Source organism: Ochotona princeps, chromosome 33, assembly GCF_030435755.1.
Source record: "Ochotona princeps isolate mOchPri1 chromosome 33, mOchPri1.hap1, whole genome shotgun sequence".
NCBI classification, from domain to species: domain Eukaryota; kingdom Metazoa; phylum Chordata; class Mammalia; order Lagomorpha; family Ochotonidae; genus Ochotona; species Ochotona princeps.
In genome coordinates, this window is record NC_080864.1 from 6,203,716 (window position 1) to 6,225,021 (window position 21,306).

The 21,306-nt window shown below is 64.3% G+C and overlaps 3 protein-coding genes across 3 annotated transcripts in view; 1 reads left to right on the forward strand and 2 right to left on the reverse strand.

Annotated features, from left to right (window-relative positions):
* Window positions 1-45: 45 nt before the first annotated feature.
* Window positions 46-1,420, reverse strand: LOC101521023 (protein PET100 homolog, mitochondrial). The gene is made up of 4 exons (XM_004596014.3): window positions 1,272-1,420; window positions 693-779; window positions 484-516; window positions 46-210 (listed from the first exon to the last, which is right to left on the reverse strand). Exons 1-4 carry the CDS (start codon window positions 1,296-1,298, stop codon window positions 124-126), a joined length of 234 nt encoding a protein of 77 aa, XP_004596071.2. The 5' UTR covers window positions 1,299-1,420; the 3' UTR covers window positions 46-123.
* An 85-nt stretch (window positions 1,421-1,505) lies between these two features.
* XAB2 (XPA binding protein 2) lies at window positions 1,506-9,764 on the forward strand. Its single transcript, XM_058657738.1, has 19 exons — window positions 1,506-1,588; window positions 2,336-2,484; window positions 2,636-2,759; window positions 3,479-3,676; window positions 4,139-4,273; window positions 4,377-4,541; window positions 5,757-5,901; window positions 6,101-6,252; window positions 6,376-6,495; window positions 6,617-6,748; window positions 6,860-6,991; window positions 7,093-7,206; window positions 7,841-8,003; window positions 8,104-8,294; window positions 8,381-8,503; window positions 8,928-9,099; window positions 9,213-9,342; window positions 9,436-9,545; window positions 9,639-9,764. The coding sequence occupies exons 1-19, from the start codon at window positions 1,538-1,540 to the stop codon at window positions 9,698-9,700; spliced, it is 2,568 nt and encodes an 855-aa protein (XP_058513721.1). The 5' UTR covers window positions 1,506-1,537; the 3' UTR covers window positions 9,701-9,764.
* Window positions 9,765-10,686: 922 nt separating this feature from the next.
* The window catches only part of CAMSAP3 (calmodulin regulated spectrin associated protein family member 3), a 71,168-nt gene continuing 60,548 nt past the window's right edge, over window positions 10,687-21,306 (reverse strand). Inside the window, exons 3-20 of the mRNA XM_058658180.1 lie at window positions 18,980-19,233; window positions 18,049-18,171; window positions 17,858-17,953; window positions 17,680-17,712; window positions 16,863-16,910; window positions 16,399-16,537; window positions 15,797-15,936; window positions 15,605-15,698; window positions 15,447-15,501; window positions 15,244-15,317; window positions 14,971-15,040; window positions 13,389-14,826; window positions 12,632-12,771; window positions 12,194-12,537; window positions 11,923-12,022; window positions 11,408-11,514; window positions 11,184-11,302; window positions 10,687-11,080 (exon numbers count right to left, since the gene is read on the reverse strand). Coding sequence (XP_058514163.1) covers window positions 10,766-11,080; window positions 11,184-11,302; window positions 11,408-11,514; window positions 11,923-12,022; window positions 12,194-12,537; window positions 12,632-12,771; window positions 13,389-14,826; window positions 14,971-15,040; window positions 15,244-15,317; window positions 15,447-15,501; window positions 15,605-15,698; window positions 15,797-15,936; window positions 16,399-16,537; window positions 16,863-16,910; window positions 17,680-17,712; window positions 17,858-17,953; window positions 18,049-18,171; window positions 18,980-19,233 — 3,689 coding nt within the window. The 3' untranslated portion in view covers window positions 10,687-10,765. The remainder of the gene's footprint in view (window positions 11,081-11,183; window positions 11,303-11,407; window positions 11,515-11,922; window positions 12,023-12,193; window positions 12,538-12,631; window positions 12,772-13,388; window positions 14,827-14,970; window positions 15,041-15,243; window positions 15,318-15,446; window positions 15,502-15,604; window positions 15,699-15,796; window positions 15,937-16,398; window positions 16,538-16,862; window positions 16,911-17,679; window positions 17,713-17,857; window positions 17,954-18,048; window positions 18,172-18,979; window positions 19,234-21,306) is intronic.

The window sequence follows — 21,306 nt, forward strand, 5'->3', positions numbered from 1 at the left end:
AGAGCAGACAATAAAACAAACGACTGAGCAACCAGCAACAGAGTCTTTTGGTGTGATTTTTGTCACCGGTATAGCGGGGAGAGGGCGGGGGGCAAGGGGAACGGGGTGCTGGGACCCAGGCATTCAGGAGCTGTGCTGGGCAGCCCGGCCAAGCAGCTTCTCCTCCCGCTGTTTCCGGATCCTGTCTTTGAACGCTTCGAACTCTTGGCGCTGAGGGTGGGAAAGCGGGGGAGAGGTACCCCTCAGGACCTGGACCCCTCTCCTCCCGTCACCATCCCCCTCTCCCCTACTCCTGTAGGCTGCGGCTTCCAAGTTCACAGTCTGCCCAGCGGTGGTGAGCTGCGCTGCCCCTCAGTGGTCAGGTCCCCGGCCACAGCCGTGGACAGTTAAATTTCCATTCCCTGTCAGGCGTGGCCAAGGGGACCCGGCCTCCCTGCTCCCTCTGAGCGTGTGCCATGTGGGCCGCAGGAATGGCTCACCTACCTGACTCTCCTTCTCTGGTGGGAACAACTCCCTCTGTGGAAGACAGTCACAGACGGGGGCGTGTGAGCCAGGAGCCACCAGGGCACCCACACACTTCTCAGGACCCCTTCCCCCAGGCACACACACACAAACACACATACACACAGCTCCCACCCCCTTGGGCTGAACCCACAATCACTCCCCACCCTCCCCCCTGCTCCGGCGAGCACCTTGCGCTGTATGACAGAATCCTCAAACCAATTAGCCTGATTGGAAATCCAGAACATGGCCACGGGGAACGTGAGGTACAGGGTCATCTGCAGAAACAAGGGGGTGCGGGGTGTGTGTGTGCGGGATGGGGCAGGGTGTGGGGTGCGGGAACTCAAGCTGGGATGGCCGCCTTGGCCAGGAACAACGTACGCAACCCGATTGAAAACAGAGGACCCAGGGAGCTTAAAATAAATAAATAAATATATATGCCCTCAAAGCCCCCCACCCCGCCCTGCGCCCCTCCAGGCTGGGAGGTCAACGGGGGCGCACGCGCAATGCCCATGCACCCCATTCATGCACGCACTGGGTCCAGCTCCTACCACCCCGATCCAAGGACAGCCCAGGACGCACCCCCTGCCTCGCTCACATCAAGACTTGCAAAGGGCCCCCCCAAATCCGGACGCCCCCCTCGAGCGCCTCAAGCCAGCGCCCCCCTTCCTCTGGGCTTCCAGGAAAGCTCTCCCTTCTTCATCGCAGCCTCGCGCTGCGGCTCGACTCCCCGGCTCAGCCTCCCAACCGCACAACCCGTGCTCACGGACCCGAAACACCTCCAGTTTAACCCCCATATCTGCGGCGCGCCAGGTCTCTGAAGAACCACTTCCGCCCCTAAGGTGGCGTAATCATCAGGCGCCTCGACTCCGCCTCGGGTCGCCGGCGTCGCCTACGACGGAAGTCAACATCGCGGGCCGTGAGGGACGGAAAGATGTAGCCAATAGGCAAGCGGGCCTGGCCCGAGGGGGCGGATGCCTTCGGCGGGAGACGTCATAAGCGCGCGACTCCCGGCTGTAGCAGGAGAGCTAGGAAAATGTTGGTGATGGCGCGCAACTCGCGGCCCGAGCGGCCGGACCTTGTCTTTGTGAGTCTGCGATGGGGGCAAAGGGGATGATCTCCGCGGTATTGGGGCCGGGGCCGGATTTCTGCATTTGAAAATGCCTTGAAGGGGGGGTATCGTCGGAGCGTGTCGTGTTCAGGGGGCTTCGGCCAAAAACGGGGGACCCTAGACGGGCCAGCGGAGAGATGTGCGCCTCGGGGTGGCGGGGAGTGCAGCTCCGGGGTCGGAAGCGGAGCCCGGGTGGCCTGAGTCAAGAAGGAGAATCGCTGTGAAGCTTAAGGGCCTGGGTTGGAGGCGGAAGTGGGTTTGCACGGAACATGGGGCGAGGAGAGTTTAGGGTTAGCACCCACGGGCTTGGAAAGGTATGGCTCCCCCGCCACACACACACCCCGAATTCAGCTAGCCTGGCCGACCCCCATGGTTTAGTGCACCTTTGCAATCCTGCTGCGAGCTGGTTTTATGTGTGGGCCTTGGAGGGGATAGGGAGGCGGGTGGAAGTTGGTCAGGTGCGTGCAGGCGCGCGCGCTCCTAAAGCGGTAACACCTGTCATTTGGGAAGAGGTTTGCCGTGGGCAGTTCCAGCTCAGAGGTTTGCTGTGGATGTTCTGTGGGGTGTCTGAAGTCCTGCAGGGGTGGGTTCCTGGAAGGCCTGCGTGGGCAGCAGCCTGCTGAGGAGGAACGGGTCTGGAGTGAGTGAGAGGGGGGCGGGGGTGATGACCTGTGTGAGAGCAGGGAGGGTCTCCTCATCGGCCCCCCGGCCCCTCCGTGGCAGGACGAAGAGGATCTCCCCTATGAAGAGGAAATCATGCGGAACCAGTTCTCTGTGAAATGCTGGCTCCGCTACATCGAATTCAAACAGGGGGCCCCGAAGCCCAGGCTCAACCAACTGTACGAACGGGCGCTCAAGCTGCTGCCCTGCAGGTGGGCACCCCGTGGCTGCTCTGCCCTGCCCTGCCCACTATGACTGCCACCTGTCCCCACGCTGGGAGCAGGGCCAAGGATCTGGCCTGGGTGTGGGCGGGCTGGGGGGTTGGTTAGTTCTGATGCTGACCCATCCGTGCACGTCCCCCAGCTACAAGCTCTGGTACCGCTACCTGAAGGCGCGGCGGGCCCAGGTGAAGCACCGCTGTGTGACAGACCCCGCCTACGAAGATGTCAACAACTGCCATGAGAGGGCTTTTGTGTTCATGCACAAGGTGTGGGGTGTGGTGGGGCTGGGGGGATGGTGGGGGCAGGGAGGGGCGGTGATGGGGCTGGGGGGATGGTGGGGGCAGGGGCGGTGATGTGGCTGGGGATGTAGTGGGGGCAGGGGGCGGTGGTGGGGCGGGCTGGTGATGGGACTGGGGGCGGTGATGGGGCTGGGAGTGTGGTGGGGGGCTTGGTGGTGGTGGGACTGGGGGCAGGGGGCAGTGATAGGACTGGGGGTGGTGAGGGGGCTGGGGGTGTGGTGGGGGGCTTGGGGGCGTGGTGGGACTGGGGCAGGGGGCGGTGATGGGACTGGGGGTGTGGTGGGGGCAGAGAGGGGCTGTGATGGGGCTAGGGGTGTGGTGGGGGCTTGGGGGCGTGGTGGACTGGGGATGGGGCAGTGATGGGACTGGGGGTGTGGTGGGGGGCTTGGCAGTGGTGGGGCAGGGGGCGTGTGATGGGACTGGGGGCGGTGGTGGGGCTGGGGGTGTGGTGGGGACAGAGAGGGGCTGTGATGGGACTGGGGACGTGGTGGAGGCAGGGAGGGGTGGTGGTGGGGCTGGGGGCGTGGCGGGGGCATGGAGGGGTGGGGGGGCTGGGGGTGTGGTGTGGGGGATGGCTGCTGGGATGGCCTCAGGATGACTGGTGAACGCTTGCCTGGCTCAGGCCCCCTGGCTGAGGTCCCACTGCCCCTGTCCTCCCCGCCAACTCCCCACTCCTGGGTTCACAGATGCCCCGGCTGTGGCTGGATTATTGCCAGTTCCTCATGGACCAGGGCCGTGTCACACACACCCGCCGTACCTTCGACCGCGCCCTGCGGGCCCTGCCCATCACCCAGCACTCCCGCATCTGGCCCCTGTACCTGCGCTTCCTGCGCTCACACCCCCTGCCTGAGACGGCCGTGCGAGGCTACCGGCGCTTCCTCAAGGTGAGCCCAGTGGGCAAGCCCACCTCCCTGGATGTCAGGCAGGACGGGGGGTGGACACGTGGGTCTTGCTGGGGACTCGTGTGTTTTTTCTCTCCTAAGGAGTTGGCTGGCACCTGCTCCGCCTCATCTTAGAAACAAACGTGACTAAAACAGCCCCTGCCTGCACAGGAGATACCTGGGGAGTCAGGGGTGTTTGAACCCACTGCTAAGACCCCAGCCCTGGCGAGGGCCAGGGGTGAGAGTGTAGGTGCAGCCAGGGTGGCTCAAGATGGAAGCCAGGCCTGGCCTGTGTGGGACCCGTGGGGGCCAGGCTAGACCGCAGTGGTGCTAAGGCTGGCCCAGGGCTGGCTGCTGGCCAGGACAGTGACGTACTGCCTTGGGTGGGGCGAGAAGGGGGAGTGGTGGTGGTGGTGGTGGTGGTGCAGCCTCACCAACTGCCTGCGGACTCGGCGGTCCCCCCAGCTGAGCCCTGAGAGTGCCGAGGAATACATCGAATATCTGAAGTCGAGCGACCGGCTGGACGAGGCTGCGCAGCGCCTGGCCACCGTGGTCAATGATGAGCAGTTCGTGTCCAAGGCTGGCAAATCCAACTACCAGGTGAGAGCCGGCCCGGGAAGCCGGGGAGCCCGGGGCTGGCTGCTGCTCCTGCCGGAGCTGCCAGTGTCCTGGAGGGAGACTGACCACGCCTTCCCTCCCGCAGCTGTGGCACGAGCTTTGCGACCTCATCTCTCAAAACCCAGACAAGGTACAGTCCCTCAACGTGGACGCCATCATCCGCGGGGGCCTCACCCGCTTCACCGATCAGCTGGGCAAGCTCTGGTGCTCGCTGGCCGACTACTACATCCGCAGCGGCCACTTTGAGAAGGTGGGTGCGGGCAGGCGGGCCTCTGGGGGTGAGCAGGAAATGCACGCCACCCGCGTGGCCATCCCGAAGGCCAGAAGCCCAGCTGCGCAGTGGCCGAGGGGGCAGCCGCCACTAGGGGGCGCTGTGGTGTGTGGCTTCTGCTGGGTTGCATGTCCATAGCATGGGGGAGCCTGGAGTAGGCACCTCACTCAGGGACCCCTCCTGTGATAGTCCTTACCACTGGGGGAGCCCGGAGTAGGTCCCCCACGCAGGGACCCCTCCTCCTGTGATAGTCCTTACCACTGGGGGAGCCCGGAGTAGGTCCCCCACGCAGGGACCCCTCCTGTGATGGTCCTTACCACTGGGGGAGCCCGGAGTAGACACCCCACACAGGGACCCCTCCTGTCACGGTCCGTGCCACTTTCTTTTTGTTGTGGTTTTGTTTTTCAAGACTTATTTATTTTGAAAGATGGAGTTACTGAGCAAGGAAGAGGGCTGATCCATCTACGGGTTCAGTCTCCCAGATGACCACAATGGCCAGGGGCTGGGCCGAGCTGAAGCAAGGAGTCTCCATGCGGGGTCTCCCACACGAGTGGCAGGGTCCCAAGGGCCTGGGCCATCTTCCACTGCTTGTTCCGGGTGCATTAGCAGGGAGCTGCATCGGAGCAGCCAGGATACGAACTGGTGTCCCTACGGGATGCTGGCACTGCAGGCGGCAGCGTCACTCTCTGTGCTACAACACCAGTCCCTATTATCTTGCTTTCACTATCGGATAGTGGAGGGGGAAGGAAGTGGGGCTGTGAAAGCAGCCCTCTGGGGATGCGGCTGGAGCAGAGAGAGAGAGAGAGAGAGAGAGGAGGAAGAGGAGTGGGAGATAGGAGTAGATAGGGGTTCTGGGAGGTGGGCCCGGGGGCCTCAGAGGCCGAGGATGGCGTTTTACCAGCTCGACTGGGGCACTTCCAGTGCCAGTAGGGACAGAGATGGGTAGGGAGGTGGTGGGCCGGGTACTGTTGGCGGAGATGGAGGGGTGCACCGGGGAGGGTTGGGGGCAGGGACCTGTGAGTATGACTGGAGGCCTCTGAGGGCGGCCAAGGTCAGGGCTCCTGCAGCTGGACCTGCTGAGGGGGCGGCGCTGGGGAGCGAGTCATGGTCCTATCCTACCCCGCGCCTCTTCACCTGCCAGCGCTTGGCGCTCACCCCGCACTCCACACCCGTCTCCCATCCCTGTCCCCGCAGGCTCGGGACGTGTATGAGGAGGCCATCCGGACGGTGATGACCGTGCGCGACTTCACGCAGGTGTTTGACAGTTACGCCCAGTTCGAGGAGAGCATGATCGCCGCCAAGATGGAGACGACCTCGGAGCTGGGGCGCGAGGAGGAAGGTGCGCGCCTCGGGCTCACCCTGGCCAGGGGTGGGGTGCCATTCAGAGAAGAGGTTCCTTCTCGGGCCTGGCAGGCTGGGAGTGATTTCCAGAAGGGCTGGGAAGTGGGGGGGGGGTGCGGGTATGCTCCGAGGGGGAGGCCCTCGGCCCTCACCCTCAATTCTCCAACCTTCTTCTCAACATGCCTGCGGCTCCCCAGACGATGTGGACCTGGAGCTGCGCCTGGCCCGCTTCGAACAGCTCATCAGCCGGCGGCCCCTGCTGCTCAACAGCGTCCTGCTGCGGCAAAACCCGCACCACGTACACGAGTGGCATAAGCGTGTGGCCCTGCACGAGGGCCGGCCCCGAGAGGTGCGTGGCTTCCCCCCGCCCCGTGGGACCACCGCCCCTCTGGGCAGCACCTGTAGAACCTTGACCCTCCTCCCCCCCCACCTTGAGTCCCTCCACCTGACCTTGAGCCCCTCCTGCTTGCAGATCATCAACACATACACAGAGGCCGTGCAGACGGTGGACCCCTTCAAGGCCACGGGCAAGCCCCACACGCTGTGGGTTGCATTTGCCAAGTTTTATGAGGACAACGGGCAGCTGGACGATGTAAGTGACATGCTGGGAAAGAGAGAGAGAGAAATGGGTCAGACTGGCACATATATTTTTTTCCCTGGGGCAGGCAGTGTCTCAGCTTGGTCTCTACCCGCCACCCCCCCGCCCCCGCCAGGCCCGTGTCATCCTGGAGAAGGCCACCAAGGTGAACTTCAAGCAGGTGGACGACCTGGCGAGCGTGTGGTGCCAGTGTGGGGAGCTGGAGCTACGGCACGAAAACTATGATGAAGCACTACGGCTGCTGCGGGTGAGGGTGCGGGGTGGGGAGGCTGCAGGTGCGTGGCCCGGCCCCGGGTCTGCCACCTCTGTCCCCACGGCCCGGCCCGGGTCTGCTGAGCGCTCTCCCTACCACACACAGAAGGCGACAGCACTGCCCGCCCGCCGGGCCGAGTACTTCGACGGCTCGGAGCCCGTGCAGAACCGCGTATACAAGTCCCTCAAGGTGTGGTCGATGCTCGCCGACCTGGAGGAGAGCCTTGGCACTTTCCAGGTGAGCCCTCAGGGGCGGGCGGGGGATGGGGGCTGGATCCCCTCCCCCCCACAACCCGGGGTGCGCTCTGACCCGTCGCTCCGTGTCCCCACACTGCCTAGTCCACCAAGGCCGTGTACGACCGCATCCTGGACCTGCGCATCGCCACGCCCCAGATTGTCATCAACTACGCCATGTTCCTGGAGGAACACAAGTACTTCGAGGAGAGTTTCAAGGTGAGGCCGGGGGGTTGCAGTGGATGTCCACCGGTCTGGGGGTGCCCCTACAGTGGGCTCGGCAGCAGCCTTTTAGTACCCCGTGGTCACGAAGTTGCAAGGTGTTAGCAGTGGGATCCTCCCGTGGCTGTGTGTTTGCATGTGTGTGTCATGGTGGTGGAAACCCACCCCAGGGACCTTGTCTTCCCAAGTGGCCTCCTCAAATACTCCAGCCCTGGGTGGACACTGTGTCCTGTATGTGCAGGTGGCAAGAGGGGTCCCTAATCTGTATAGGTCTGTGGGGACCTGGGCCTGGGCCAGAGGTGTGGGGTGTCTGGACTCAGCCATAGGGGTGGTTACATGTAAAGCCACGTGTGGCTGCTGCCCCATGTCTGGGGTGCGTGTGGATCTTCTGGGGGCGTGGGCACCAGTGTCTTACAGCGTTGTGGGGCTGCCCACACCCACCTGTCTCTGTAATATTGCCCGCTGGGCGCTGGGCTCCACAAGTCCTTGCAGTGCGAGGCGGGGCTTCTTGCGGATGCCAAGTTGGGGGGGCATGGGGCCTGTCTCCCCACTTTCTGAGCAGCTTTCCGCCCCCCCCCCCGCCGCCGCCGGGGGACTCACACCCACCCACCCACCCCTCTCCTCGGGACAGGCCTACGAGCGTGGCATCTCGCTCTTCAAGTGGCCCAACGTGTCCGACATCTGGAGCACTTACCTGACCAAGTTCATCGCCCGCTATGGGGGCCGCAAGCTGGAGCGGGCCCGGGACCTCTTCGAGCAGGCGCTGGACGGCTGCCCACCCAAACACGCCAAGAGTGAGGAAAGAGGGTGGGGATGGGGCTGGGGCGGAGGGGGTGTTGCAGGGAGGGGGCCCAGGCATCTGACCCGCCCACCCCTCCATCACCCCTGCCACAGCCCTGTACCTGCTGTATGCGCAGCTGGAGGAGGAGTGGGGCCTGGCCCGACACGCCATGGCCGTGTACGAGCGTGCCACGCGCGCCGTGGAGCCCGCGCAGCAGTACGACATGTTCAATATCTACATCAAGCGGGCGGCCGAGATCTACGGCGTCACGCACACGCGCAGCATCTACCAGAAAGCCATCGAGGTGCCTGCGCCCAGGGCCACCCATGGGGGTCAGGGGGGCACCCCGTCGCCTCGCACGCGCATGCTCACACGCTCTGCCCGGCCCAGGTGCTGTCGGACGAGCACGCCCGAGAGATGTGCCTGCGGTTCGCGGACATGGAGTGCAAGCTTGGGGAGATTGACCGAGCCCGTGCCATCTACAGCTTCTGTTCGCAGATCTGCGACCCACGGGTAGGGGATGGGGCCTGGGTGTGTGGGGGGCAGGGGAGCCTAGGAAGGGTGGCCGGGGCGGAGCCTGCACTGTCCACTGGTGCCTGGGCCATCCACAACTTCTGCCTGCAGAGCTGCAACCCATGGGTTAGGAAGGTGACCAGGGGATGGGGCCTGAGGTGTTGGGGGGCAGGAGCAGGACCTGAGAGGGGCTGCCAGGGGGCGAGGCCCGGGTGTCCACCAATGTCCCTGCCATCTGCAGCCGCAGATGTGTGACCCACGGTTAGGAGGCAGGAACAGGGGATGATGGGGTCCCGGGGTGTCCGCAGCTACTTTTACTCCTAGATGTGTGACCTGGGGGTGGGGCCCCGGGGGTGTCCCCGAGTCGCCGCCAGCCACCACCCCAATCCCACCCACCCTGGCCTCGCTCTGCTGCCCTCTGCAGACCACCAGCGCCTTCTGGCAGACGTGGAAGGAGTTCGAGGTGCGCCATGGCAACGAGGACACCATCCGTGAGATGCTGCGGATCCGCCGCAGCGTACAGGCCACGTACAACACGCAGGTCAACTTCATGGCCTCTCAGATGCTCAAGGTGTCGGGCAGCGCCACGGGCACCGGTGAGCAGCCCACCCCTCGCCGGGCACCCTTGGAGGGCTGTGGGGCTGGGGCAGCCAGCACAGGGGGGGCACAGCACAGGGGGTACTGACCCCACCCTGCCGGCTCCCCGCAGTGTCCGACCTGGCCCCCGGGCAGAGCGGCATGGATGACATGAAGTTGCTGGAACAGCGGGCCGAGCAGCTGGCAGCTGAGGCCGAGAGGGACCAGCCCCCGCGAGCCCAGAGCAAAATCCTGTTTGTGAGGTGAGGGGTGGGAACCAGAGGCGACCCGGGAAGAAGGGGGGACGGGCTGGGAGGGAGCCCCCGCTGAGGCCCTACCAACACCCGCACCCACAGGAGCAACGCCTCCCGCGACGAGCTGGCCGAGCTGGCCCAGCAGGCCAACCCCGATGAGATCCAGCTGGGCGAGGATGAAGATGAGGAGGAGATGGACCTGGAACCCAATGGTGAGAACTAGGTGGCCCCCGCAGGGCAGGCGAGGCTGTGGGGGTGGTCCCGGCAGCGCAGTCACCCCCTGTACTTCTCCCCTTCTCCCCCAGAGGTGCGGCTGGAGCAGCAAAGTGTACCAGCGGCTGTGTTTGGGAGCCTGAAGGAGGACTGACTGACCCCCCCACCCCGTCCCCACCCCGTCCCCACCCCGTCCCCAATACAGCTTCTTTTGTACAACATTGGCTCCGCCTCCCTCCTTCCTGCCACGCAGGTGCTGCCTGCCCAAGGTCTGCCAGCTCAGAGCACCCTGGCCCCAGGCCCGGATTGGCTCCAGTGGTAGGTGGGGCCACCCAGCAGGGCCAGGGAGCCACACCCTGTCAGACACCCTGCAGAGCCAGTTCAGCCTGAGGCCTCCGGTCAGGCCTGCCCCGAAGCTGCCTGCAGGATCCTCCTCGCTCCAAGGGCTCCAAGGGCCCGCTCCCCGCCTCACCGTACCCGCAGGCCCCGGCCTGCCCCGTGACCCACTCTCAGCCCTGTTCCCTAGGGCTGGGGCCGGGGCGTGGCCTTGTCCCCTAAGCTCTGGGAGGCCATTAGCGGGCTCTGGATGATTAAGTCCCTTGATGCCTTAAACCCTTTAATCAGATCTGCCTGCCTGCCTGTTGGCCAGGGAGCCAAGCCGAGCTGAGCCTTTGGCAGCGAGCCTGCAGGGGTCTGGCCCACCTGGCTCTGGGTTGCTCTGTGGATCCTGCACCCCACATGCCTGGTGAGCCTGCCAGGCAGGCTCCTGGATTCCCAGGAGGGGCAGTAACTGAACCCAGAAGCGTGGCTGGTGGGTCGGGGAGATGGCCTCGGCTACAAGTTGGCCCCGGGCCCAAATGGCAGGCAGGCAGACAGGGCTTCCAGCAGCAGCAGCAGCAGCAGCCACAGGAGGAGGACAATTCAGCTGGGGTGGGGCAGGCCAGGAAGGCCAGGCAGGGCGCAGCAGAGACGGGAAGGCACGGCTTGTCGTTAAATTATTTTATTCAAGAGGTGGGGGAGTGTGTGTGTCTGTGGTAAGACGAAGGACAGACAAGAGGGCCGGGCTGAGCCCTGAACTCCCAGCTCAGCCCCCACGGCAGGACCAGACTCCAAGGAGGGTGAGGGTGGGGCTCCAGCCCTCCCCCTCCCTTGCCCATCAGACAAGGTTGGGGGACAGAAGACACGACCCGGAGTGTGCCAGTGTGCCGGGAGGCCGGGATTACTTGGGCGTCCCGCCGCCACCACCGCCCTTCTTGGGGGTGGTGGGCTTCTTGGTCTGCCAGAGGTGTCCCTGGATGGTAAAGGCGTCCACGCTCATGGACATGGTCTTGGCGGGGATCTGGGTGAAGCGCTTGCGATCCGAGTTGTACTTGTAGATGCCCTCCACCATGGCGGGCGTGACGGTGCGCGGGCCGTAGCCCGCCAGGCGCGACAGCTCCTCCGTCTCCCCCGACAGCGTGTAGAGCGCCCGGAACTGGCAGCTCGAGTCGCGGAAGAGGATGAGGAAGTGGTTGGCTTTGCTCTTCTCGATTTCCTGGACGGGAGCGGGCAGAGGAGGTCGGGGGGGGAACAGTCTGGGGGGGGAGTGCCGCCACCCCCTCCATGCCACCTGCAGCCCCACGCACGCGCACACTCACTTCCAAAATGCGGTTCTTCTGCGGCTCGTTGACCTTCCCCGCCAGGCAGCAGTGCGACAGGGCGTTGTGGATGATAAACTTGTTGGACTTGGCGCTGGGCTCCTTATAGAGCCGGGGACCTAGCAAGACAGGGCAGTCGGTGAGGTCGAGGGGGGTTGACGCCAGGTGTTGGGGGGGGACCCCACCCCCGGGAGGGCGGCGCAGCACCCCGGCCCCACCCCTACCTGTGTACTCTGGCACGGATGCGGGCGAGGATGCGTTACTGCCATTCTCCCAGTCGCGGCTGCCCGGCAGACGGCTGGGGGACATGAGGCCGGACGGGGACGGGGCCCTGCTTGGGGGAGTGAGGGAATACAGGGAGGAGAGGTTGGTGGGCGGGGAAGGCTTCCCGCAGGTCGAGGGACAACCTAGGTCCCCCAAGCCTAATGCCCAGGTGTGCCAATGTCCTGGGGTCAGTGTGATGCTGAGAAATGCACGGATGGTGTGGTTTAAAACCACGTGGTGGCATGGTGGATTTCACTTTTTGCCACTTTCTTTGGATGGCCCGTAAGGGAGCCAGGATCTGGGAAGTTGACCCAGGTCTCTTCCCCATGTGGCTCACAGCTACTCGAGCCGTCACGGGCTGCCTTCCACACGGGAGCTGGGCACTGAGTCGAGACACTCTCAGGGGTGACCCAAGGAGGATGTGTCCTGACCCCTAGGCTGACCCCGACCCCACAGGTGCCCAGGCGCAGCTCACCGGGACGTGGGCCTCTTCACACCGAGGTTATTGGAGGCCTCGTTGGCCACGGTGGACAGGGACAGCGTGGACTGCGAGTAGACCTTGCTGAGCCGCGAGCCTGCGCACACAGAACCAGGTCAGCACCCCTGGACACCCCACGTGGCTGCCAGTGGCCAGAGGGGTCCCGGCAGAGCATAAACGAGCACACACACACACACACACACACACACACACACCCCACCATCCTCTGGCCTCCCCCCCTCCCCACCCATGCTCCACCGATCCTCACCCAGCAGGCCGCGGGCTGGGCTTCTGGCCAGAGCCGAGTCATCACAGCAACCAGAGCGTGGCCGAGGCGCCCTGCGCCCGCCCCGGCCTGGCCCCCCGCTCCCCGCAGCGGCCCGGGGGCGCAGCACCTTGTCTAGGTCATCCATCAGCTTGAGCTGGGCCCGGCGCTCATACTCGAGGCGCGTGAAGTCCCCACGCCGGGGGCCCACCTCCTCCTCGGCCGGGGCCCGGGGCCCTGCAGCAGCCACTGCGGGGCCCGGGGCCGCTGCAGGAGCGGCAGGAGCAGCAGCAGCCGCAGCTGTGGGAGCTGCAGGAGCTGGGTTGGCTGCTTCCTCCTGGGCCAGCCTGCAGGGGGAGGGAAGAGGAGCAGTGAGAGGAAGGCTAGGGGTCATGGGGTCACGGGACCCCCAGGGCCGCAGGCTGGTCCAGCCTCACTCACCTGGCGGCCTCCTCCTTCCGCTGCTCCTTCTCAGCCTCCTGCCACTGCTTGCGTCGCTTGGCCTCCTCCGCCCGCCGCTGTTGGCGCTCCAGCAGGCTGGCTCGCTTCTGGGCCATCTCATCCTCGGGCTTGTCTTCGGCCTGGTCGGGGCGGGGGGGAGGGAGGGCACACATCAGAGTCCAGCTGGCCTCCCTGTCCCCCCACCACCACCCCAGGTCCCATCCTTCTGGTCATCATCTTCATTCTTCTAGAGGCACCTGTTTCCTGCACAGCCCCCAGTGAGGGATGGTGGCTGGGGAGGGAGGGCAGCGTGACATGAGGGCCAGAGAGCAGAGGGCTGGATAGTGGCCAGGGGGTGACTGCAGGGGGTCCGGGCAGGGGGGGGGAGAGTGTCAGGAGGGGCAGCTGGGAGGGACACACTGGGGCGGAGTGGTGGAGGAGAGGATGACGCGCTGACCACGCCCCACCTCCAGTCCACGGGACCACGTGTCTACTTGGTCTGGTCAACTGCCTGTCTATGTGCACCATCTAGCTACCCACCCACCTACTCGCCTGTCTTACCCACTCCCCCACACCCTCCTTCACCCATCCATCCATCCATCCACCCATCCACCTACCCCCTCACCTATCCATCCATCCATCCACCCACCCGCTTATTCTACCCACCGAGCTACTTCCTATATTCAACCAGCCACCCAGACACACCATCTCCCCGGGACTTCTCCAACCCCTTTCATGTCGGGTCCTCTTCCCTCACCTTGTAGAAGAAGCCCAGCCCCACCCGGGGCTCTCCCTCCGATGATGCCTCCTCTTCTAAGGAATCTTCCGCGTCAGGGGGACTCCCGTCGCCCCCCTCCTCAGCTGCAGGCTCGCCCAGACTGCCCAGGGGGATCTCAATGAGGCCCGGCCGGGCCGCGGGCTCCTCAGGAGGCGACCCCTCGGCCAGGAGGATGGACGAGCGTGTTTGGACGGGCACCTGACTCGGCGAGAACTTGCGTAGGTGGGGGAGGCTGTCCACGTCGTGGGGTGGCGTGAGCACCCTGGTCAGGGGCGTCAGCCGCAGCTCCGCCGGCCGTGTGTGCTTTGGACTCCGGGGTGCTGGGCTGGGGCCGGGGCCGGGGCTGCGCCGGGCAGCGACTGGGGCCCGACGGGCAGGACTGGGAGATGCAGCTTTGGGCCCGGTGGTGGGGCCAGGGATGACCCAGGCAGCAGGGGGTGGGGCAGGTCCTGGGGGCTCAGGTGGCGCCAGAAGTCGCTGCTGCTGGTCCGTGAGCCTCTGCATGTCCCGCTGCAGGGAGCTCAGAGCGGCGCTCAGCTTGCTGACCGCACGGTTGTAGTCCCCCAGCCCCTCGGGGGGCACCGGGCCCAGCTCGGGCGAGAAGGTCACCGACTTGGGTCGCGAGGACGGCTCCCCCTGGCCCTCGCCCGCCGGCCGCTCCCCACCGGGGGCTGTGCCTGGCTCTGGCTCGGCCTCTGCCTCCCCGGCGGCCTCACGGGGCTGCACCTGCAAGAAGGCGCTCTTGCCAAGCCGCTGGCGGTGCTTGGCAAAGATGGCCTCAATGCGTCGCTTCTGAGCCTCAATGGCTCTCCGCTTCTCCTCCAGCCGGGCTCCCAGCTCGCTCATCTCCGAGCTCAGGGCCTCGGGGGCCGCCGTAGGGGGCGGAGAGGACCCCGATCCGGCCTCGGTTTCTGTCTTCACCAACTGCTTCTTACGTTCCGCAAAGCTGGTCATCTTCACCTCGGAGTTGGTGGCCGCCGGGGACGAAGCTGCCGCCTTTGGGGACCCCTCAGATGGGGCGGACGGTTTGGACACCTCCACAGCAGCCTTGGAGGGTATCTCGGGGTGGGGCACATAGATGGGGGGCTTGGTGAATCCATCGGACGGGTAGGAGGAAGACAGTGAGGGCTTGGTGGGCCCCTCCGGGGAGTGAAGGTAGAAGCTGCCATCGGCGGCCCCGTCCGGAAGCAACCGCGGCTCGGCACTGTGGATGATCTGCAGGGCCTCCTCGATGGTGGGCAGGTCGCCAGGCTCTGGGGTGCTGGACTGGGCGGGGGTCCTGGCCGGTGCAGCACGCGGGGGCCCCAGGCTGTCAGAGCTGACGGAGCGCAGGAGAACGGGGTCTCCCATGACCACGTCGACGTCGCTGTCCAGGCCAAAGGGGGTGCTGAATGACACGGCCTGGGAGAGCGGACGGCTGGGCAGCCGGAGGGTCGGGTCAGCCCCCGGGGATGGCTCTGGCTCCCCCGCAATCCTCTCCACCACCAATAGCCCCAGCCAGCAGCAACACTGCATCCCATCCTTCCCTAGGTGAGGAGGGTGGCAGGTGGCGTGTACTCACCTGAGTTGTCGGTTCCAGGCCTTGCCCAGGGCCTCCATGTGCGACATGGACGGGGATGACTTCAGGGAGCCTGGGGATCAAGCAAGGGAGCCAGAGTGTGTGTCATCTGCTGGGATCCATGGCAACCTCCCCTAGGTCACCCAGTGGGTCATTAGCACTTGATGATGTGGCCTGTACAGCTAGTCCTGGTGCTGGGCTGCCCAAGGGACAGATGCCCAATGGGGTCACGAGCGACAGGTGCCGTCCCTCCCCACTCCCACTCCCCAGCCTCACCTGTGGATCCTCGGAGTGTGGACTGGGGACCTCCAGGCGACAGGAGCGGGTGGCGGAAGTTGAAGACAGGAGAACTGCCCCGGAAACCTACTTTTAGCCTCTGGGGGGGGCAGAGGGACCCCCCCCCCTCCACAACTCCACCCCACCACCACCTACCTCCACCTCTCCCAGCCCAGCGCCCACCTTGCAGGGGGTACCCCTACCTGCCACCGCTGCTGTTCTGAGGTGGGGAGGCCTCAGTACCCCGAGGTGAGGCGGCTGCAGCACCAACAAGTGGGAGGGGCGGGGAGGTTCAGGGGTCAGGCAGTTGCACCCGGACTGCCGCCCTCCCCTCCCCCAGGCCCCCGGTGGGGGGGCTCACCGTGGCCGTCGGGCAAGTCCTTAGCCCGCACAAAGTCAGGCTTGAGCACCTCGAAACACATGAACATCTCAGCCAGCAGCACCACCAGGTTGACCTGGGCGGAGTGGAGTCAGGTGCCACAGTACACCCTGGACAGCCTCTCCCCCCTCACCAACCCACCTCACCTCTGGGACAGCCCAGTGAGCCTTTTACCTTGAGAGGCGGAGGGACGTACAGCAAGTCCTCCAGGGCCAGGGGGCAGCCGCGAGGGAGGCGGGAGGCACAAAAATCCTGTACCAGTTGCAGGTTGTACAGGCTGTCGGCCACCGACATGGGGTCCTTGAGGCACACCTCTGGGGGGGGGGAGCGGGACAGGAGGCCTGGGTCCCTGGCGTTAGGCAGAGAGGACAACAGGGACCCTGGCTCCTGGCAGCTACCTATGGAACATACTCTAACAAGCCGGGCAGGGCCAGGAGACGCATAGCCCGTGATAACACAGCTCCTTCAGCCTCCCCTAAAAACCTTGTCCTGACCCCCCCAAATCTCCCTCGGGGATGCCTAAGTGTGCCCCCACAAAAAAAAAAAAAAAAACTAACTTCTTGCTCAACCCATCTTGGTCTTTCCCAAGCGTGTTTAGCCAGCAGAAATAGGTCTGACACACTGGATATTATAGCTGCTGGGAGAATACGTTCCAGGAAGCATGCGGTTGACCATGGCGGGGGAGCTGGACGCTTACGCAAGGTCACGCACAAGTTCATCATGGGGAAAACTGTGCCTAACCCAGAGGCTACACTCCAGGGCTCTCAGCCACTCACCCTCAAGCCGCAGCAGCTGGGGACAGTAACAGTGGATGGTGGCGGCCAGCGCAGCGCCGCTGGCCAGGTCCTGAAGGCTGGTGACGGTGGGGAAGCAGGGGGCACGGCGGGCCATGGCGCGGTCCTTGCGGTAGCGGATCTGCAGGGGCAGGAGATGGGTCCGGTTAGTAAGCGGGTCAGACAGGCTGAGCAGGCCAGAGATCATGCAGGCTAGGGCAGGGAGGAGGAGGAGGAGGAAGATGGGAGAGGCCTAGGGTTTCCATCATGAGGAGGAGGCAGGGCAGCCGGAGACGGAGGGGTGGGACGGAATCCCAGAGCCAGAGAGTTGGGGAGAGGCCAGCCTGGAGCAGGAGAGGAAACAGCACCGAGAGGCAGTATCTGCGAGCAGCCAGGCCAGCAGCGAGGACTAGGGGACAAGGGGCTTCCTGGGGCCCCGGGGCTAGAGGGGCGGGGGGATACTTTACCATGGGGGGCCTGTTCCCCGACTCCTTCAAACAGAAGGCAATTGCGTGCTGGGGGAAGAGGAGCGGCCGTCAGCGGGACAGGAGGGGCGCTGGCCAGCTGGGTGCCCACGCCCAGCTCGGGGGTAGTGGGGGGGAGTCCTGAGCCCTGGCCGTGTACCGTGTAGCTAGCTCCTTAATCATGCTCTGGCCAGCCTTGGCAGGGGGAACCCCAGCTCCTCCTCCTGGCCAACAGGGGCCCCACAGAACAGCCTCCCATGCAAGACATTCGCCACCCCCAAAAGACCCAGGCCCCCAGCTGGATGGCAGGAAGTAGGTAGGCACAGGAAGGGTTGTACCCCAAACCCCTATCCAGGCCCCAGGGTGGGGAGAAGTGAGCAAAGGTGGGGGTCTCTTCCGGCCCTTACCTTACCCACTTTGTTTCTCTGCAAACCACAGAGAAATTTCTAGATTTGTGCAGAATCCCACAGTCCAGTGAGACTCCATTTTTTCTTAAGGAAGTAGCCTATTGGGGCAGGAGTTTGGCGTCTCCTGGATTGGGGGTGGGCAGAGGTCTCCCCGACTTGGGCTCAAAGGGACAACCTTTCAGATAATGGTGTGGATGGAGGGTGTTGTCCCTTCTGGAACTCATGGGGTTGGGGGGAGTAGTATCTCCAGGATTGGGGCTGGGGAAGGGTCCCACCTCCTTTGCTCACAGCCCTGGGGGCAGAAAGGGGAGGCAGGCAAGAGGGGGTGCAGACAGGCAGGTGGGTCACAGACACACAAGGGCAGACAGCCACGGTGGGACAGGCAGGCGGGGCAGACAGGGAGCCCCACTTACAGGAACCAGCTTCCAATACCAGCGTGTGGGGCACTGAGGCCGGAAAGGAAAAGAGAGAGAGAGAAAAAACAGGGGGAGTAGAGTCACCTCCAGCCCGCCCCTCCAGGAATGGAGGCGAGGTCCAGCCAGCCCTGGCCACCCAATCCTCCCATGTCCAGCTGCCCTGCCCAGGCCTCACCGATGGTTGCGCCGGGGCTGCCCCGTCCGTGGGGGTCGCTGGGGTCGCACGCTGAGCTGCTTCCTGCTCCGTCTTCTCCTGCAGCCGGCGCACAGTCTGGGGGTGCAGGGAGCAGTGGGGGGTCAGCACTCGCTCAGGACAGTTGGACTGTCCATACCGGTCCCCCCACCCTGTCCCAGGCACCCACCTACCGAGTCCACCCAGAAAAGCAGCTTGTGCTCCAGGCTGGTCATGGCCAAGGGCCCGGGCAGTGGCTTGGTCCACTCAAAGGCAAAGGCCACCATGAGGGCATCAATGACGGCCAGGTGGGCTCCCTGTGGGGGACACGTCCACTGGATGAGACCCGGACCCCCAACTCCAAAGTGGGGAGTGCAGGGGCTGCAGAGGGCGGGACTGAGAGGAAGCACCAGGCTAGGGGTCTGCAATGAGCTGCCCCAGGAGGTGCCGGGCATGGTGGGTGGGATTTGAGAGGAGGGGCCGGTCCTGGTGAGTGGAGCTGGAGGGGAGGAGCCAGGGCTGGTGGGAGGAGCCTGTGGGAGGAGCCAGGGTTGATGGGAGGAGCTTGAGGGAGGAACCTAGCCTGTAGGAGGAGCCAGTCTTTGATGGAGGAGCTGACCCTGGTGGGAGGGGCTTGGGGCGGGGCCGAGCCTAGTGGGAGGAGCTTGTGGACAAGGCTAGGCCCAGTGGGAGGGGTCAGTCCTGGTGGGGAGAGCTTGGGGCGGGGCCGAATCTGGTAGGAGGGGCTTGGGGCAGGGGAGGAGCTTGGGGCGGGGCCAGGCCTGGTGAGCGGAGCCTGTGGCAGGAGCTTGGGGTGGGGCAGCGCTTGGTGGGAGGAGCTTGGGGTGGGGCGGAGCCTGTGGGAGGAGCTTGGGGCGGGGCCGAACCTGGTGGGAGGAGCTTGAGGTGGGGCAGAGCTGGTGGGAAGAGCCTGTGGGAGGGGCCGAGCTGGTGGGAGGAGCTTGGGGCGGTGTCAGTCCCAGGGGGAGGACTTGGGGCGGGGTTCGAGCTGGTGGGAGGAGCTTGGGCGGAGCCAGTCCCAGTGGGAGTGGCTTTGGGCGGGGCTCAAGCTGGGCCCGGGGCAGGGACTCAGGGGCAGGGACCCCAGGGCAGAGGTGGAGCTACCATGAGGATGGGCTGGTGCCGCAGGTCGGCCTCCCGCACCGGGCGCTCGGGCAGCGCGGGCACCGTGCCCCTCCGGGCCAGCAGGGCCAGCAGCGCCGAGGGGCTGGGCGGCGTCTCGAGCTGCGGCAGCGCCTGGCGCCAGGCCCGGCAGTAGAGCTCGGCCGAGAGCAGCAGCCGCGTCACCGGGGGCTTGACGTGCTCCTGCGCGTACTGGTCGGTGTAGAAGGGCTCCCACAGCTCCGGGGGCACGTGCTCTGCAGGGGTGAGGGGAACGGGGACAGGGTCAGGGCTGCAGAGTGCACCCCGCAGGGGTGAGGGGGTACAGGGGTCAGGGCTGCAGCTTGCACACCGCAGGGGTGAAGGGGAACGGGGGACAGGGTCAGGGCTGCCTCATGCACCCCGCCCCGGGAAGGGGTGAGGGGCAAGGACGAGCCTGCGTGGGACCCAACACTTGTACCATCACCGGCTGGAACGGCACAGCGGGGCTGCGGGCGCAGGTAGGGGTGACCGGAAAGAGGGAGATGAGAACCCTGGGGGGCAGCCACAGCCCCCTGCCCCTGCACAGGCTGCCACCTGCTCCAACCAGCAGCCAGAGAGCCGCACGACACACATACACACACACACGGAGTAAGACACTGGGAGGCCAGGTAACCTGCCAGGCACAAACGCCAAGACCCTACATACAGCAAGACTTGCAGGTTGTGGGCATGGAAGGATCTGGGCTGTCCAGGGCCCAGTGGGTTGGTTGCCCAGGGGGTGAGGGGCCGTGGGAACCCTAAGAAGATGAGAAGCTGTAGGTGTTAGGTGTGTAAGATCACGTTTGGGATGCCCGCATCCCATACGGGAGCACCTGGATTGGGGTCTCATCCTGTGGTGTTTCTGGCAGGCAGCAGGTGATGGGCACAAGCGCTTGGTCCTTGCCACCCACTTGGGAGACCCGGATGGAGTTCCAGGCTTCTTACTTCCACCTGGACCCACTTCAACATTGCAGCTCTTTGGGGAGTGAACCAACGTGTGTGTGTGTGTGTGTGTGTGTGCGCGTGTGTCCTCTTCAAATAAATCATGCTTTAAAATTAAAATCTGAGGACCCAGTGCGGTAGCCTGGTGGATAAAATCTTCACCTTGTATGTGCTAGGATCCTATATGGCCAACCGGTTCATATCCCGGTGGCCCCACTTCCCATCCAGCTCTCTGCTGTGACCTGGGAAAGCAGTTGAGGATGGCCAAAAGCCTTGGGATCCTGCACCCACGTGTAGGAGACCCGGAAGAAGCTCCTGGCTCCTGGCTTCAGATGGGCTCAGCTCCGACCGTTGCGGCCACATGGGGAGTGAACCATGGGATGGAAGATTTTTTTTTTGGTCTCTTCTCTCTGTAAATCTGACTTCCCAAGAAAAGTCAGTCTTAAAAAACAAAAACCCGGGACCAATGCTGTGCATCGTACATGGGCGCCGGTTCGTGTCCCGGTTGCTCCACTTCCCACCCAGCTCCCTGCTGGTGGCCTGGGAAAAGCAGCAGATGCCTGGGCCCTGCACCTACATGGGAGACCCAGAAGAGTCTCCTGGCCCCTGCAACCATTTGAGAGCATGAACCAGAAAATGGTAGCTCTCTCTGCCTCTCTCTAACTCTGCCTTTCAGGTAATTTTTTTTTTTAAAACAACAACAAAAAAATGTATTTTATGAAAAAAAAAAAAAAAGCTATGTGCATTTCAAAATTTGGGGGAGGTACCCAAATAAACTCATTTTGTAATTCTAGTTTCCCAGGAGCTTTCTGAAGGGGACCTACCAAAGCAGACACCTCCCACTTGCCCTGCGCCAAGCCTAGCTGTCCCGGGACCGCTCTCCTGGGACGTCCCAACCTCCTGGTCTCTCCACCCTTTCTGCTTTCCCACTCCCTAAAACTCACACTGGATCATCCTGCTTAGTGCCTCGCCCATGTGGGCAGTCCTCCTCCCTGTAGATAAGGGTTGTGGCACAGCACGGTAAGCTGCCACCTGCAGCCCTCCCACCACAGGTACCCATAGCTGCTCAGCCTCTGATCCAGCTCCCTGCTCAGCAGGGACGTAGCCAGAGCTGGGTGGGGTTCCTGCAGCCCCTCACAGTTACACAGCAAGATGGAGAGGGGTCTTCCACTCGGCTGGATTCCTCCCCGACATGGCCACAACAGCCTGGGCGGGACCAAACTGAAGCTGTGAGCCAGGAAACCCCATGTGGGTCGCTTACGTGGATGGCAAAGACCCAAGCAATTGAGCCATCCTCTGCCGCTTTCCCAGGGGGCTGGAAAAGAAACGGGACAGAGGGGACTTGAAATGGTGCCCATATGGAGTGGC